Genomic DNA, 17,422 nt, shown 5'->3' with positions numbered 1-17,422 from the left:
ACTTCTAAAATTATTTTATGAATCACTGACCATTCCTGCCCTGTTATCTCTTATTGACTCTACATTGAGTCAATTGTGTTAATTCTCCATATTCCCGTGTTGTGATTGTTTCATGAACATTATAAAATGAGTCTATGCACACTTTTAAACGAGGATTAAACCTAAGAAAGTCACCTACCTGATTGACCGAAGGGATTGGCCCGTCAGTCACAGGCTCGCTTCCATGACGTCAGAAGTTGGGCAGTCCCTTCATTACGTAACTTTGGCGCGTTATCCCGCGACTTACACCGCAGGCTTCGTACGCCTACAACGGCGCCACGACGGTTCCGTACCCACCACTTACAAGCTTACTGAGTATTCATACTACCGTACAGCCCGAAGGTTCGGGGTAAAGGAAATCGCGCGTCACCGCACATGACACTCATTGACTGCGTGATAGAGAATGAATGAATGACAATCGACACTAGATATTGCACTCGATTCACGATCACCTCGACCTCATCAATGATGTAGTAAGCTCATGAGCAAGGGAACAACAACAGCAGTCATCAGTTTGGGACCGGCGAACTGTTGTCATTTGTCTGAAAATACGTGACAGCAAGCAAAGATTAGTCAGGACGGCGGGCTGATAGCACTACTTTCCGTGTAAGGTAAGAAAAACGTGATTCTACTCAGATTATTAAAAAAATAACACATTTGTCATGATGTTCGTGAAACACTTTACCCCGCGCTGCGCTGTAGCTGTCTTAAGCGCCCAACCGCGTATAGTCCCACACGTAGTAAATGGTGACTGTGACACAATTCCAGATACATGTACGGACTTGATCTAGAAGTTGAACTCCTAATCTGAGATTCTGAGAAGCTATACAAAATTACAACCCGCGGCTACCATCTAAGGTTAGGGAAAGAGTTCCTTATGGGCGCCTTCCGTATGTTCCCCCCCCCCCCCACCAACTTGCACAAAATAAACAAACCACTATAGTATTAAATTCCCCTTACTATTAATAAACTAGATCTAAATAAAGCCTTAAAGGTTATATGGGAAGTCTTCCCATAAATGGCATAAACCTTTATTTAGTCCCATTTATCAGTAAAAAAAAAAAAAAGCAATCTATCCATTTTTTTTTGCAAACTAGGTCTAGTGGCCTAGTGGGGGGGGGGGGGGGGGACATAAGGAACTCTTTCCAAGGTTAGAAAGTCTAGACACTCCTAGATTTACAATGCAAACTGGAATTGGTGAAACTGCGCGTTATAATTTTCATCGTAATGAGCTGCTTAACAAAGTAAAAATTAGTTAGACCTAACAGTTAACAGTTGGTTAGACCTACCCTAGATGTGTAGATCTATATTAGTATTGATAATAGCCCACCCCCTCCCTCCCACCACCCAGATTTCATCATGTAAAATTTACAATGTACATGTTTTGTTTAGACCTAGAGCTAGACTAGTCTAGACTACCTAGTCAATTTTACAAGAATTCTGTAGATGAATCCCTCTGTGTGTTCAATCAACATATTGTCTACATATTCTAACGTTAGAGTTGAATATTTAACGTGAATACGATCGACATTGCCCCCATGTTTTACGTTGTTTTGCATTGTTCATCACCAATGCAATGTGATCGTGGGTCTGCAGATATCAGATTTAGCTAGAACGAGAACTAGATCTAGTCTAAGTTAGCTCTGCACTCATTATGAGCTATGACTCATGTGTGAGAGTTCAACCTTGTGAGTTTCACCTAACCTGCTTTTTTATCAGTTCATATCTGAGAATGAGTAATTTCCTGCTCGTGGTCATGGCTTGATTGCAATAACCCAATCTGAGGTCAGTATGATGTGGAAAGAACAGAGCTGCAGAGTAGGCCTACAATTTACAAGTTGTTACTTGTACTGAAGTTGTAGCTAGAGCGGTTCTACACAAGTACAATGTGTAGACTGTAGTACAGTGTACATGTAGGTACTATATTGTGTAGGTGTCTACCTACACACATTAGAATCACATTAGAATCCAGATATGAAAAGGATCACTTGTACAATGTGACTTTTATTATTTATCCACTTATGGTTTGTTGCTGTTGTTTTTTTCATTAAAGAAGAGTTTCTAACAAAAAGAAAACAATCATCTACCATCGACAAGAATCTCATGATTTTGTAGCCCTTGCATTAGAAAAAAAGAAGAAAAAACTCTTTAAAAATGGTTGGGCTATCATTACATTTCAGTACATGTTATGGAACAAGAAGATACATTCCTCTTCATTCTTTGCCTAGTTTATCACATCTACAGTAGTAGTAATTTATGTCTTAAACATTTCCTATGAAACATCTCAATTTGACACCATCAATGTCAATGATACTGGAACAGCTACAAAGTAAACATACACTGTCTCAGTGGCTTTATACAGTGTGGTTAAACCTCCATACTGTTGTCTCTGTTTCAAAACTTTTGTTTTCAAAAGAAATAACCTCTCTATAGATCCTTATAAATACATTCAAGTTGTACTGTAGCGCTGTAATTGTGGTAGAATTATCGTAGACATGGTTCTGCAGAATACAGTGTACATAATTATGATGTATGCGCCATTTGTGCAGACATACTGAATGCATTGTTATGAATGCAAACAACTTTGGGGATGATTGAGAATACAGCTGTACATTAAAACCCTCTGTCATTATTAGCTACAGAATGGCAAAGTGGCATTTGGAATCTCTTCCTTTTACGATGTAATATGCTTTAAGGTTTAGTAAGACTCTGTCAGGTACTGTTCATGTAGGCCTACCTTGTTTCAGCAGAGAATTCACGTCACAAAGGAATTTCCAGAAACATGGGGTATCTTGTTTCAGACAAAAGAAAGGAAGAAGATGAAAAAGTTCTGTTTGTTAGAACTGTGGAGATGCACTATTTTTTTAAGAGAAGAAGGCTGAAAGTTGACTTTTATTAAACAACTCATAGGTGTCATGAGTAGGACAAAAGGGTGAAAAGATACCTTATCAAATCTTACTGAGAAGCCTTGTTTCAAAAAGGAAGATTAGAAGACAACATCTCAGCAAGGTGCAATTTTTTCCCATACAAGGTCCCTTGAGCAGGTATGGCCTCATGCAAACATTGTATCTATACCAAGGTTAATTGGGTTTCTCTACCCTCTTGCTGATGTTTTGTCCTTACCATACATAGGTTGCCATTACATCGTTCTGGAGTGTCTTCAGTATCCACTGCGCTGTTAATAGGATTTTCATCTGAACGTTATCATCGTCGTGGAGACCTGACGGGTATCGAACGCGCCGCGTGTACCTGCACTCTGGGATGGCTTCGGTATGGAGGGCCTACCTCAGACTTCTGCACAAGTATCCCCTTCGAACACAAGCTGTTACATCAGGTAAGCTCTCTCTCTCACCCCTGCAGACATAGAGAGTAACGACAGACAGACACACAGACAGACAGACACACACACACACACACACACACACACACACACACAGCAGCAGCAGCAGCAGAAGCAATTTTCACACAAACTATATCCGTGGGCATATTATCAGACAATGTAATGGTTGATGCTCAGATCCAACACACAAGCTTGCAAGGACATACATTCATGTACACATGATTATGCATACAAAATGTGCATGTATGATAAAAATGTAACACCAGGCACTTGCTTGTGTAATGCAGACATTAGGAGCACTGAGGGAATAATTATCTTGAAAGCTCTGGCCTCAATTGATACATCTCCCATTCAATATCTGACTGTAGCAGAGAGTTGATTTTGGAAGAGCAGGTGCATGCAGATCTCTGCTCTTGTCCAGTTACAAAATCTGCTTACTTCCTTTAAATTGTTTTATACAAAATACAAGTATTGATGTGGATGAAAGTGAGCCCAGGGCATACCTTACCTTAAGAAAAAAAATGATAATAATTTTAAAAAAATTCTTGTAGAAATACAGTCCATTAAATGGGTCATTTCCCATACCAGATGAAGTAATAGCATACAATGCACCAGTATGTACACACTTTAACTTTGATGACTGTTCTGCTTTTGTACAGATTGTCAAAGGAAGCATCAACATAGCTCGCTGTCCATGTTAGATGCATTGTTGTGCTTCATTTTTTTGTGATATGACTGACTATAAGTACATTGTATAGTATATCCCCAAAAGAATTACGATTGGACTTTCAACATTAACTTTCCAAATTATTCAACATTCTGAATGCTATTTGAATAAAAAATTGAAATGCTATAATGAGTAACTAATTTCATATCTTTCTTGTGTCATGTATTTTCATACCTTACTAATTTTGGCAAAACTGAAAAATATGCATCCTTTTTTACGTAATTCATGTTTAATTTCTTCAGCTGAAAGTGAATAGAAACAAGCACTTACTTTTTCAAAAGAGATTTTTGTGAGAGAACTATAAACAATTTGGTGTTAGATTGTAGTATAATAATAAGGCATGAACACAATGGACAATGCATATCCTTGCAAAACTTGGAGGGAGGAGACTTCTGACATAGTATATGCTTTACAAAGATTCACATTTCTCTCTGACCACTGAAGAGAATCAAATGGGGTTTTTCTGCAAGATGTAGTAGTAAGTTATAGTTGTAAATCATTCCCTGAAAATGCATTTTGATTGATTCACTAATATGAAGATTATCAGTGCAGAAAGTCTGATCGTAATATTGGGGGTTACATATCGGATACGGTACAGAAATTTTGATACTTTTATTCATCAAACATGACAGGTTCTCTCTTCATGATGTCGGATCTCATCTCACAAGAACTGATCGAAAGAAAAGGCTGGGAGGATTATGACGGCATCCGCACCTTGCGACAAACTCTATTTGGATTCTGCTTTGCAGTAAGTAACTTGACTCAATGATTTGGATTACATTAACCCTAAATGGGCAGGAGGGGGATCTCCTCCCCCCCTCCCCCCCCCCCCCCCCCCCCCGCATTTCATGCAATAATTCTGCAATGCGAGGCTCTCATCATGAGGCTTCTTGACTTTTGTTGTTGTTGTTTTTTCTTCAAGTCTCGCGCTACTTTTGAGACCAAATTTGCAACATGTGTGCATACTGTTATAAAGCCATGCTCACTTACATGTATGTCATCCAAACCAGATGCAAGTCTGAATTTTTGATCATTTTTATGGAAAACAGTGCTCTGTCATGAAACTCATAAAGACCTGATTCTTTTCTTAATTAATCGCATATATTGACTGATTGTATACTAATTATGCAAGAAAAGTGGTCTGTGACAATTTCTATGCAAAAAAAAAAAAATGGGGGAAAAAAAATTAAAAAAAATAAGACAAATACATAACAGTTTCCCAAAACAATAAAATATATAAGAATTGAAATGGCTTTTGAAAGTTTTCAATACATACAATTGTTTATTATGTGAGAATAGATGTGCAATCTCAAACTAGCCTCTCAATGCTTTTGATCAGTAGTTAATAGGCTAAAATAAGATCTTGGGCTGTATTTGCATGTTAATTAGAATTAGAAATTGATAATTTTAACAAATTGAACAATACAAATCATTCGTAGGCTTTTTTGTAGCAATTACTAGATAATGATTATTTGCCAATTCATTTGAACACTGAGGTGTGACATCACAGACTCTACACTCCTGAATACCACAGCCACACTCTTTATTGTAATAGAGATGTAAATACTGTACATATATCTCTGCTATTTAATTCCAATATGCTGTCTGCTTTCCTTTTTTGTTTCAGGGACCAGCAATGTTCACATGGTACAAAACCCTTGACAGACTCTATCCAGGGGCTGGCAAATTGACACCTTTGAAGAAAGTTTTAACAGACCAAGTAAGATGGAATATCTTGAACTTCTTTTCCATGCCTAGTGTCACAAGGACAATTTTGTTTGTTTTACATTTACAAAAATGCTGCTACACTACCATAAGTCTGTTGAAAATGAGAAGGGCGTTAAGTTGTCTCGAACACTATGGGTTTATTGGCAACTTCACGCCCTTATCATTCTCAACCAACGGATATTCGGCATGTACAGTAATTCTCTTCCAGTAACAACAACAGACTTTACATGTACTGTACAATGTAAATTTACCATTCAAAGCAGGAAGTCTTTTTGCATGGCAGGGTGGTACCACAATATGTACCAGTACATGTCATGCCATCTGAAGCCCTATCTGGCTACCACACATACAGAGTTAAATCAGAGAACTGTGAGAGGGTGGTTTGAGAGGCAAGAATGTGACTGGAGAAAATAGTACAGTCTAATAAACAAGTAAAGAAGAGAGGGATTTTTTTTTTTTGAGGGTGGTACAAAGCAATGTAATGAAACATGAGGGTAAAACGGGACATGGTAAGTAGCGACTGGCGCTGTTCTGTGTCGTCTGTTCTTTACTTTTCTTCATGAAATCATTTGTCAATCATTTTATCAATGTTGTCTCCAGCCTACCATCACTTTTGCCATGTCCAATTCAAGTGATTGCTGTGTTTTGAATGTCATGAGGAAATCATTTGTTTTTATCAGGGTTTTTTTCTCTTTTTTTATTTATTTATTTATTTATTTATTTTTTTTTTTGATGGGCAGGGAGGAGTAATGCTGATGTTAGAGAAAGGGTTGAGGATGGGACATAAGTGGAGTAAAGGAAGTTTCCTGTCTGTATTTCTGTGTGGTTAGGTTACATATGTTTTTTAATAACTCTCCAGAACTTAAACTAATTGTTACAATGTTTTATTTTTTTTCCTTTCATTTTTCCCCACCAGACACTTTTCCCTCCAGTATTTCTTGTTGTGTACTTTTCAACTGTTGCCTTGACAACTGGAGTTGAGCTAAAGGCCATTCCTGCCAAACTAAAAAAGGTATGATTCTGTATTAAAAGCCATATTTGTCCCATTTGGTAAAAGTCTTATTTGATTTGAAAAAAAAAAGGTACGTTTGTATGTAGCCCAAAGTAGAAAGGAAGAATACAGCCAATACTATAGTGCCATGGAAAATGTGCCAACTATTATGAAAATCAGGCTTGCATGTTCTTTTGGTGTTCCTGTCGTCTGCACTAAAGCTCTGCACCAACTTTTGCTGCAGCATCAAGAGGTGGTTGCCAAGTGTAGAGTCTGTTAGCCTTCTCTGTGTACAGCAGAGGCTAGTTGCAATACTTGCATGCTAACCCTTTGCTGTGAACATGAGAATTTTTGTGGTGTGGAAACTTTTGCACATTTCGCTCAGCCAGAAACTGTTGCTGCGGAAATAAAAGTATGCAAATATTTGTTGCCTACTTATATGTATCACTGATTAATGTCTCGATTGAAATACAATATATACGTGAAATTCATCTCACCTGATCAAGCGCAAAAAAACAAACAAACCCAGAATCCCCTAAAACTACAGTAGTTGACATTATCTTCACCATATGTTGCATACAGTGTACATTGAGACATCACTCTTTCAATTTGTCCTAGACGAGTAAAAATAATGTGATATTTGTCAGCTCTACTGAGGAAAGGGCATAGGTAAGCTAATATGATTGCATTTAGTTCATCGCCAACTGAGTGTAGTGTGTCATTCACCGTCCATCATTTGTTATCGTGTGTTCTTAATTTGACTTTTTATGGATGGAAGAGTCTAACTCTACCTTGAGGAATTTGTGGAAAAATATTAATAAATTGTATTTTTAAAATGTATGTGTATCATTGATCCCACTTAATAAGCATTATCAGGAAGAGTTCTGATCATCGAGAAATTGTGAGAAAAATGACATCTATACCACATGAATGAAGATCACAAATCCACAGTTATGGCATCTCGGCCACACATAAAAATCAAAGTTATGAAAGGAGGCCAGTTTTCCTGTTGAGAAGGGGGGGGGGGGAGAAGAATCTTTGAATCTTGGTTTATAAATACATTGTATCTGATGAAGAGTATTATTCTAAAACATAGCCATTATTTTATCTCTTAAAGCTGCTTTTTAACTATCCATGGTTTAATTGAAGTTGTCTCCTTTGCCCAGCCCCTCTTGATCAGAGGAGCTAATATTTCTCACATAGCACCTCCCATGAGAAGTTTACTCTACCCCCCCCCCCCCCTAAAAAAAAGGGAAAAGTGTAATGTTGAATGGAGTTGACTTATTTTCCTTGCTTCCTGCTTCAATTTCAGGATGTTCCAAGCACATTCATGACGGGTATAAAGGTTAGTGTTGTTAGACATTTACACAGTTACCACAGGATATCAATCATTTCAAAAGGACCCTTTTTAATGTGGTTTTGAAGCATACATTTTTAAATGATGTATGTATAAATCAAAGCACTGGAAGTAAACTCAATTGAAACAAAATTTTTGCCACTTTACATCAACTTCATTCCTCGTGCTCACGTACGAGGAATATCCCATATGCTTTAAAATAGTGAGGTTGAGCAGAGTGTGTGTGCACTGGACCTTGTCCTGTGCGCGAAAGACAGCTTGGAATCCTGTGAAAGGCCCAGTCCCACATATGCAACAAGTTGAAGCATAGGCCACCTTTCTGGTTGAGTGTGGGTCCCAGATGACCTCTTTGAATGCCATGCTCAAACCATCTGGATTGATAATTTTTGAAATGTCACTTCGAGTTTATTTCCAGTGCTTTGATATATTACTCAAACGTACATTCAACTAAATGAATGAGAAGAACCTCCATCAGTTTATTTGTACTGTAATGTTTAGCATATACCAAGTTATTGTTTTTCCCTGATACTTGGGGAAATACAATTGCATCTTTTTTGAAGATTTATTTCATTCATTATATACTTAAAGGGACTGTACAGTACTGATTGAGGTAGGGATTCAGGTTTATAACATTCCTATTAAGTGAGATAATGAGAAACCTCTTATGATATATGAAAGAACATGTAATTTTAAGAAGGATTCAACATTTATTTGATGAAAATTTGTTTTCAAATGGCTGAGATATCCAAATGATAATAATTCTCATCAAATAAACTTTTGATACCCCTTAGAATTGCATGCTCTTTGACATCTCATAGAGTGGTTTCTGAATATCTTGCAAAACATTCAAAGCTAAATCCTCACCTCAACCAGAACTTTACACACCCTGGGCCTTTAAAAGTTGAATTTCAGCAGCTAGTTTTGTTTCATTTATTTGCTATCATCCACTTTTGACATGGAAGAAACTGTTTGTGCAGATACACGTCAGGGGTGGATCCAGGAATTCTGTAAAGGGGAGGTGCCTCTACAAAATTAAAGGGGGTGCGCATGCACCCCCTTTTTTTCTTTTAATTTCTTTTGTTTTAACCAAAAATAAAGAGGGGGCGCGCGCCCGGTGCGCCCCTCTCTGGATCTGCCACTGCACATTATGCATAGTAACAAGCTATCAGTAATTAAGGGTTCTATTTTTAGCTCACCTGAGCCAAAGGCTCAAGTGAGCTATTGCGATCGCCCTTCGTCCGGCGTCCGTCGTGCGTCGTGCGTCGTCCGTCGTCCGTCGTCCGTCGTCCGTCGTCCGTCGTCCGTCGTGCGTCGTGCGTAAACTTTTTACATTTTCATCTTCTTCTTGAAAACCCCATGACCGATTTTCATCAAACTTGGCAGGTAGCATCCCTAGGGGGTTAGAAACTCAATTTGTTAAAATGGGCACCATGCCCCACCCAGGGGGCCCCCAGGGGGGCCCAAACCCCCCAAAATTAAGGAATCTGTAAAAATCTTCTTCTCTAGAACCAGAAGTGATAGAGCGAAGTTAATACTATGAGTTAGTACATTGATGACTGTAGTTTCAAGTTTGTTCATGGCAGAATCAGGGGTGCCCCCCTTGGGACCCAGGGGAGGGGGGTGAGGAAGGGTTCTAATGGGGCCTAAATTGTACATTTTCATCTTCTTCTTGAGAACTCCATGACCCATTTTCACCAAACTTGGCAGGTAGCATCCCTAGGGGGTTAGGAACTCCATTTATTAAAATGGGCACCATGACCCACCCAGGGGGCCCCCAGGGGGCCCAAACCCCCCAAAATTAAGGAATCCGCAAAAACCTTCTTCTCTAGAACCAGAAGTGATAGAGCTAGGTTAATACTATGAGTTAGCACATTGATGACTGTAGTTTCAAGTTTGTTCATGGCAGAATCAGGGGTGCCCCCTTGGGACCCGGGGGGGGGGGGGGGGGGGGGGGGGGTGAGGAGGGGTCCTAATGGGGCCTAAATTGTACATTTTTATCTTCTTCTTGAGAACCCCATGACCCATTTTCACCAAACTTGGCAGGTAGCATTCCTAGGGGGTTAGGATCTCAATTTGTTAAAATGGGCACCATGCCCCGCCCAGGGGGCCCCCAGGGGGCCCAAACCCCCCAAATGAAGGAATCTTTAAAAATCTTCTCTAGAATCAGAAGTTATAGAGCTGAGATAATACTATGAGTGAGTACATTAATGACTGTAGTTTCAAGTTTGTTCATAGGAGATCCAGGGGTGCCCCTCTTGGGGGTAGGGGAGGGGGGTGGTTGGAAGGGTCCAAATGGGGGCCTGAATTGTACATTTTCATCTTCTTCCTGAAAACCTCATGATGGATTTTTGTCAAACTTGGCAGGTAGCATCCCTAGGTGGTCAGGATCTCAATTTATCAAACTGGGCACCATGCCCCACCCAGAGGGCCCCAGGGGGCCCCAATTCCCCCAAATTAAGGAATCTTGAAAAAATTGGGCCCTTATTGTACATTTTCACCTTCCACTTGAGAATGCCTCGTCAAATTTTGGTAGAGCTGTGAATAATTTAGATTAGTGACTGCGTGAAAGGTGAACTTGCGATACTCAGGTGAGCGCTAGACCCGCGGGTCTCTTGTCTACATAATGATATACAGGAACAGGCCCTTCTGTTAGTGTTAGGAAATTAAAGTTTTGATTATCTATAACTGTTGAGCAAATGCCCTTTTATACTATATATGCCATTTATTTTCCTGTAGCTCAGTGGTAGCCTTCAGTTTTCATATTCTTAACTTTGTCATTGTTGCTCTGTGTCTGTGTTAATACGTCCATACAGATATGGCCACCTGTGCAGTTGATGAACTTCTACCTTGTGCCTTTACATCATAGGTTGGTTACTCTTGTTTTTCCCTGCTTTACCATTATTTTGATCCCCTCAAAACAAGATAAAACAACAACAACAACAACAAAAGAAACTCCAAAAACTCTGGGTGCATTTCATTCCCCCCCCCCCCCCCCTTGTGATTCATTCATTCAAGCATATGACACAATGTGCCTGGTTGATACCGTGTGTCAACTGTTGCTAGTCACCTGGGGCAAACCAGGTGGGGTTGGCATCTTGGACAAAGGTTTGCTCTGCAGGAAAACCAGACCATTATACCAGAAGTCCTGGCACAGATGCTCACTGCTTCAGCTCTCCTGCCATCCGCCCGTAAGTGTCAGTGCTTGAAACAGCAAGAAAGCCTTTGAAAATAGGCAACACTGCCAACGAATGTGGTATGAATTATCTCAACAGTTGATTAGACCTCACACACCATCCAGCCTGGTGTTTACTTCATCTTGTTTTGCCTTGTTTTGTTTGATGTTATGTTGTGTTGTAGTTTTAGCATAGACTAGCTTATATTACTTTGTGTCTTTGTATGTTCTCTTTCTCCCTCTCTCTTTCTCTCTTTCTATCTCTCTATCCTCTCTGTATTTATATTGCTGTCTATTTGTCTGTCCACCCATCTATTCATCCATCTATCTATCCATCTATCTGTTCTGTATCTTCACACTTTGTGTCTTTTGATGTTATCTCTCCCTCTCTCTATCTATATCTGTCTGTATCTGTATCTCTATCTATCTATCTATCTATCTTTCTATCTATCCATCCATCTATCTGTCCATCTATCTATCTTGTTCTGTATCTTTACACTTTGTGTCTTTTGATGTTCTATTTCCATATCTATTTACCTATATCTCTGTCTATCTGTCTATCTGTCCATCTTTCTATCTATCCATCCATCTATCTATCTATCTATCTATCCATCTATCTATCTATCCATCCATCTATCTATCTATCTATATATCTATCTTTCTGTCTATCTATCTATCTATCTATCCATCTATCTATCCATCCATCCATCTATCTATCTATCTATCCATCTATCTATCTATCTATCTATCTATCTGTCTATCTATCTATCTTTCTGTCTATCCATCTATATTTCTACATGTATCTATCTCATTCTGCATCTTCCAGACTCTTATTTCATTATTACATCCTTGTTACTTAATGATATTTAGTTCTGAATCATTTCCCCCTGCTATTGACTGGTAAGACTATGTTGTAGTGCTCTGTTTGTCTTTATATTCCTCTCTGTATTGTTTTACCGTGATATGTCCTAAACTATCTCTCAGTAATTTTTGTTTCTCCTCTCTTTTTTTATCTCCCTGTTTTTTGTTTTCTGTGAAAAAGATTTAGTGTGTCCACTTTACTTCCTCCCTCTTAATGTTTCTATTTTTTGTTACACACACACCCAGGTAGGCACACAAACTCACATTCACACACACGAATCCCACCTATACACATGTTTCAGTCATTGTCACTCTTGTCCCTTTGAATAACAAGTTCACCTTCTTATATGTATGGATTGAGTGAATGCAGTAATATCAGTAGAACACATCAGTGAAAGTGTGAGGAAGATCAGACAGTCCATGCAAAAGTTATGAATTTTTAGCTCACCTGAGCCAAAGGCTCAAGTGAGCTATTGCGATCGCCCTTCGTCCGGCGTCCGTCGTGCGTCGTGCGTCGTCCGTCGTCCGTCGTCCGTCGTGCGTAAACTTTTTACATTTTCATCTTCTTCTTGAAAACCCCAAGACCGATTTTCATCAAACTTGGCAGGTAGCATCCCTAGGGGGTTAGGAACTCAATTTGTTAAAATGGGCACCATGCCCCACCCAGGGGGCCCCCAGGGGGGCCCAAACCCCCCAAAATTAAGGAATCTGTAAAAATCTTCTTCTCTAGAACCAGAAGTGATAGAGCTAAGTTAATACTATGAGTTAGTACATTGATGACTGTAGTTTCAAGTTTGTTCATGGCAAAATTAGGGGTGCCCCCCTTGGGACCCAGGGGAGGGGGGTGGGGAGGGGTTCTAATGGGGCCTAAATTGTACATTTTCATCTTCTTCTTGAGAACCCCATTACCCATTTTCACCAAACTTGGCAGGTAGCATCCCTAGGGGGTTAGGAACTCAATTTGTTAAAATGGGCACCATGCCCCACCCAGGGGGGCCCCCAGGGGGCCCAAACGCCCCAAACTTAAGGAATCTGTAAAAATCTTCTTCTCCAGAACCAGAAGTGATAGAGCTAAGTTAATACTATGAGTTTGTACATTGATGACTGTAGTTTCAAGTTTGTTCATGGCAGAATCAGGGGTGCCCCCCTTGGGACCCAGGGGAGGGGGGTGAGGAGGGGTCCTAATGGGGCCTAAATTGTACATTTTTATCTTCTTCTTGAGAACCCCATGACCCATTTTCACCAAACTTGGCAGGTAGCATCCCTAGGGAGTTAGGATTTCAATTTCTTAAAATGGGCACCATTCCCCTCCCAGGGGGCCCCCAGGGGGGCCCCAAACCCCCAAAATGAAGGAATCTTTAAAAATCTTCTCTAGAATCAGAAGTTATAGAGGTAAGATAATACTATGAGTGAGTACATTAATGACTGTATTTTCAAGTTTGTTCATAGGAGATCAAGGGGTGCCCCTCTTGGGGGCAGGGGGGGGGGGGGGTTGGTTGGGAAGGTCCAAATGGGGACCTGAATTGTACATTTTCATCTTCTTCCTGAAAACCTCATGATGTATTTTCATCAAACTTGGCAGGTAGCTTCCCTAGGGGGTCAGGATCTCAATTTATAAAAATGGGCACCATGCCCCACCCAAAGGGCCCCAGGGGGCCCCAATCCCCCCCCCCCCCCCAAATTAAGGAATCTTAGAAAATTTGGGCCCTTATTGTACAGTTTCATCTTCTACTTGAGAATGCCTGGTCAAATTTTGGTAGAGCTGTGAATAATTTAGATTAGTGACTGCGTGAAAGGTGAACTTGCGATACTCAGGTGAGCGCTAGACCCGCGGGTCTCTTGTTAGAAGTTTCTGTGCAGTCTCTGCAAGATGAGAAGACTACTACAGTTTGTGATGTCACATGCATAGAACAAAATATGAATTAGATATAGAGAATTCCCAAAGATTTCATTTTTTGAAAAAAGTACACATTCCCCCAACTTGTTACTGACATATCTTAAGGTTAATATTATTCCCCCTGCCTTCTGAAAAAGGCAATTCAAGTGCTCATATATTATGCGAGAAAAAAGAAAATGATTATGCTGAATTTTCTTTGTATTTTCTTCATATCATTCTACGCGCACCGCAAGTGACATCACAAGCTGTAGTAGTCTTCATGTCCAGCGATGGCAGCAATGAAACTTTAAACGTTCATATCCTTTAAAAAGATTGCCCAATTGTCCTCAAACTTTTCACAGAGTTGTTCTACTACTATTGCTGCATTCTCTCAATCCACATGCAAGGTGAACTAGCCCTTAAAGCGTTATCCTTGTTCTCCCATACGGTAGTTGTTCCATTCTTTGTTTATTTATTTATTTATTTTTTCTCACAGAGTTCTTGTCACCAGCATTGTATCTCTGTTCTGGAACACCTACCTTAGCTGGAAAGCAAATGCTGCCAAAAACAAATGAGGTGACATGGATAAAAACATCCATTATCGTCATCACCATCATCATCATCATCATCACCTTTGTTTTGACAGAACCGTACTCCATGAAGTGGTATAGCTTTGGTTGGGATTAGGGCTTCAAGTTTTGAACGTATTTGTGAGATAATAAGAAACTTCTTATGAAATACGATAGAGTGTACAACTCTAAAAGAGCAACTCCAAGTTTATTTCATGAAAATTCGGTTTTTGACATGGTTGAGATTTCCAAAAACAAAGATATTATGATATCAGGTGGAACCCACTTTTTAGAAGGGCCACTTTGTTTTACTCTGTGTTTGGATATCTCAGTCATTTCAAAACCAATTTTCATCGAATACACTTTGAATTCCTCTTGGAATTGTACGCTCTTTAATGTTTTATAAGTGGTTTCTAATCATCTCACAAAAAATTAAAATTTGAATTCCCCATCTGAACCAAAACTGTACCATCCCTTTGGTATGCTCACTTCACAGGGATTGTGTAACACCTGTCATGCAATATTCTGTTTCTTCCTATCATGCTGCTGTAAAAGCTGATACAGAGTTTTTTCATACTTTTCCTTACACAAGAACCTTCTGGGGACATTTTCAAAAAGAAATCTAATCCCATTACATTTCAGAAATATATTTTGATTTAACCCATAGCGCCATATCCTCGTAAGGTAAGTGAATACATGTTTGTAACGCATTGGTTGGCAATGAATGGGATACCAGGGAATATTGCACGAATCAAAGATGGATACAATATTGGCTCGAACAAATGCACTATTTCATGGTATTCTGTGAAAATAAAGCCATCCATGTCCTCATTATTATCTCATACAGTTTGCCAACTAATAACATTTTATCAGATTCAGTAAGATTTTTTACATTAAAAATACCAAAATAAGATTTTCTGTCAGAGAAATAAGATTTTTGAAAAAATATTGGCATATACCTTCATGTGTATTTTCTGAAGATTTGACTGAAAGTAAGATTTTTAACTTCAGTTTGCATAAGATTTTTGCAATCCACGAGTAAGATATTTCATCTTGAAATGTTGGCAGGTATGTTATCTATGTTCATTATCTAGAGGAGTAAAGGTAAAAAGTATTGTACGTGTACAACACTCTGAAGTTGACTCTACACTGAAAAAGAAGTGACTTGCCCCAGTACCTGTGTGGCAAGTTTGTGCACTTGTGAATTGTAAAAAGAGTTCGCGCACTTAGTCAACACTGCACACTGGCACTGGTCCGATGGTCCAGGACCAGTAAAAATCACTGTTGGACTGGTAACTTTCTCAGGAATAGTACAGCAAAGAATTGAAAAAACTGGGTACCTACTGGCCCAAATGACAGGTCAGATCTGTAGAAAAAATGGGTTAGTGTGCAGCCCTGACTTAGTACAGTAGCAAGTGTTTGTGCACTCAGCGAGTGCGCACATGATAGACAAGACAAAATATGGTGTACCGCAGGTGTATTGTGTGGCCACTAACAATGGCAGTTTGTGGGGAATTAATACATTTGCCTATGCGTTTCATTGAGTATGTTCTGACATTAATCGCACTTGAAAAGTAAGTAGACAAGTATACCGTATACATGTTTTTACTGTGCTACTAAAATGTCCTATATACATTGTGTAGATGATAATGTACTTTATGGACAATTTATCACAGCTGTTTTAACCTCATTCGCTTCTATCCTGTACATGTTTTTCTGAGAATTCCATTTATATCCATTCAGCCATGCGTTCATCCTTAACCTCAAAAGGGTGGGGGCAGATTCATGTCACAAGATGTAATTCTGTAACACGAGAAGACCTCATCATGAGGCTTCTTGACTTTCTTTGTTCAAGTCTCACGCAACTTTTGAGACCAACTATGCAACGTCCGCACATACTTTTACGAAGCCATGCCCATTTTGTATCTGCGTGTCACCCCAAAATGGGCACAATTTTTATGATTTTCTGTACACTTTCTATGGAAAACAGTGCTCTGTCATGAAACTCATAAAAGCCTGATTATTTCTACTATCACTTTGATTGCTTAATTTTATGCTAATTACAGTAGAAAAGTGGTCAGTGACAATATCTTATGAAAAAACAAAGAAAAATAACAGAAGTAAAAAACAACGAAATACATTAGAAATTCCAAAACAATAAAATACATAAGAATTGAAATTACTTTTGGAAGATTTTATGATTTTCAATTGATTATGTTGAAACAGATATACAAACCAAAAGAAAAGTAGACTCTTAATGCTTTGATTAGGCTGAAATAAGATTGTGAGCTTAATTTGCATAATTAATTAATTGATTAAAATTAGAAATTGATAATTTCAAAAACTCTTAAGACACAATCTTGTAGAATACAACATGGGTGTCATGCATGCCAAATTTCGGGGGGAATCGGTTTTGGCATGGCCAAAAAAGCCTGGCCTGATAAGCATTAATATATATAAAACCTGGTGCTCTTGAAGTCAACAACTACAAGTATATTGATTAGAAATCCCAGTGAGGGGTAATTTTTGTTTGATACTCTGTCATTCACATCTTCAAAATTTTTCTTTCTTTTTTCGTTCTCTCCCTGTGTTTGTCATCTGCTATCACAATATTCATCATGCTGTCCTACCAGGGTGCTGGTGGTCAACGTCGTTGCTCTGTTCTGGAACACGTTCCTCAGCTGGAGGGCGAATGCATGCAGTTCCATGGGAGGAGAGGCACAGTAACGAGAGACCTACCCCATACCCAAACTGGATCCAAG

General features: G+C 39.2%; 1 protein-coding gene across 1 annotated transcript; it reads left to right on the top strand.

Moving 5' to 3' along the window:
- The first annotated feature begins 3,300 nt into the window (after positions 1–3,300).
- LOC139739286 (mitochondrial inner membrane protein Mpv17-like) lies at positions 3,301–17,422 on the top strand. Its single transcript, XM_071649897.1, has 7 exons — positions 3,301–3,373; positions 4,739–4,854; positions 5,734–5,826; positions 6,751–6,846; positions 8,138–8,170; positions 10,996–11,048; positions 17,294–17,422. The coding sequence occupies exons 1-7, from the start codon at positions 3,301–3,303 to the stop codon at positions 17,385–17,387; spliced, it is 558 nt and encodes a 185-aa protein (XP_071505998.1). The 3' UTR covers positions 17,388–17,422.

This window comes from Diadema antillarum, unplaced genomic scaffold, assembly GCF_040938485.1.
Source record: "Diadema antillarum isolate AM-2024a unplaced genomic scaffold, OU_Dant_1.0 seq00000793_RagTag, whole genome shotgun sequence".
Taxonomy (NCBI): Eukaryota; Metazoa; Echinodermata; class Echinoidea; order Diadematoida; family Diadematidae; genus Diadema; species Diadema antillarum.
Note: the sequence above shows the minus strand (reverse complement) of the source record. Positions and strands in the feature narration are given on the sequence as shown.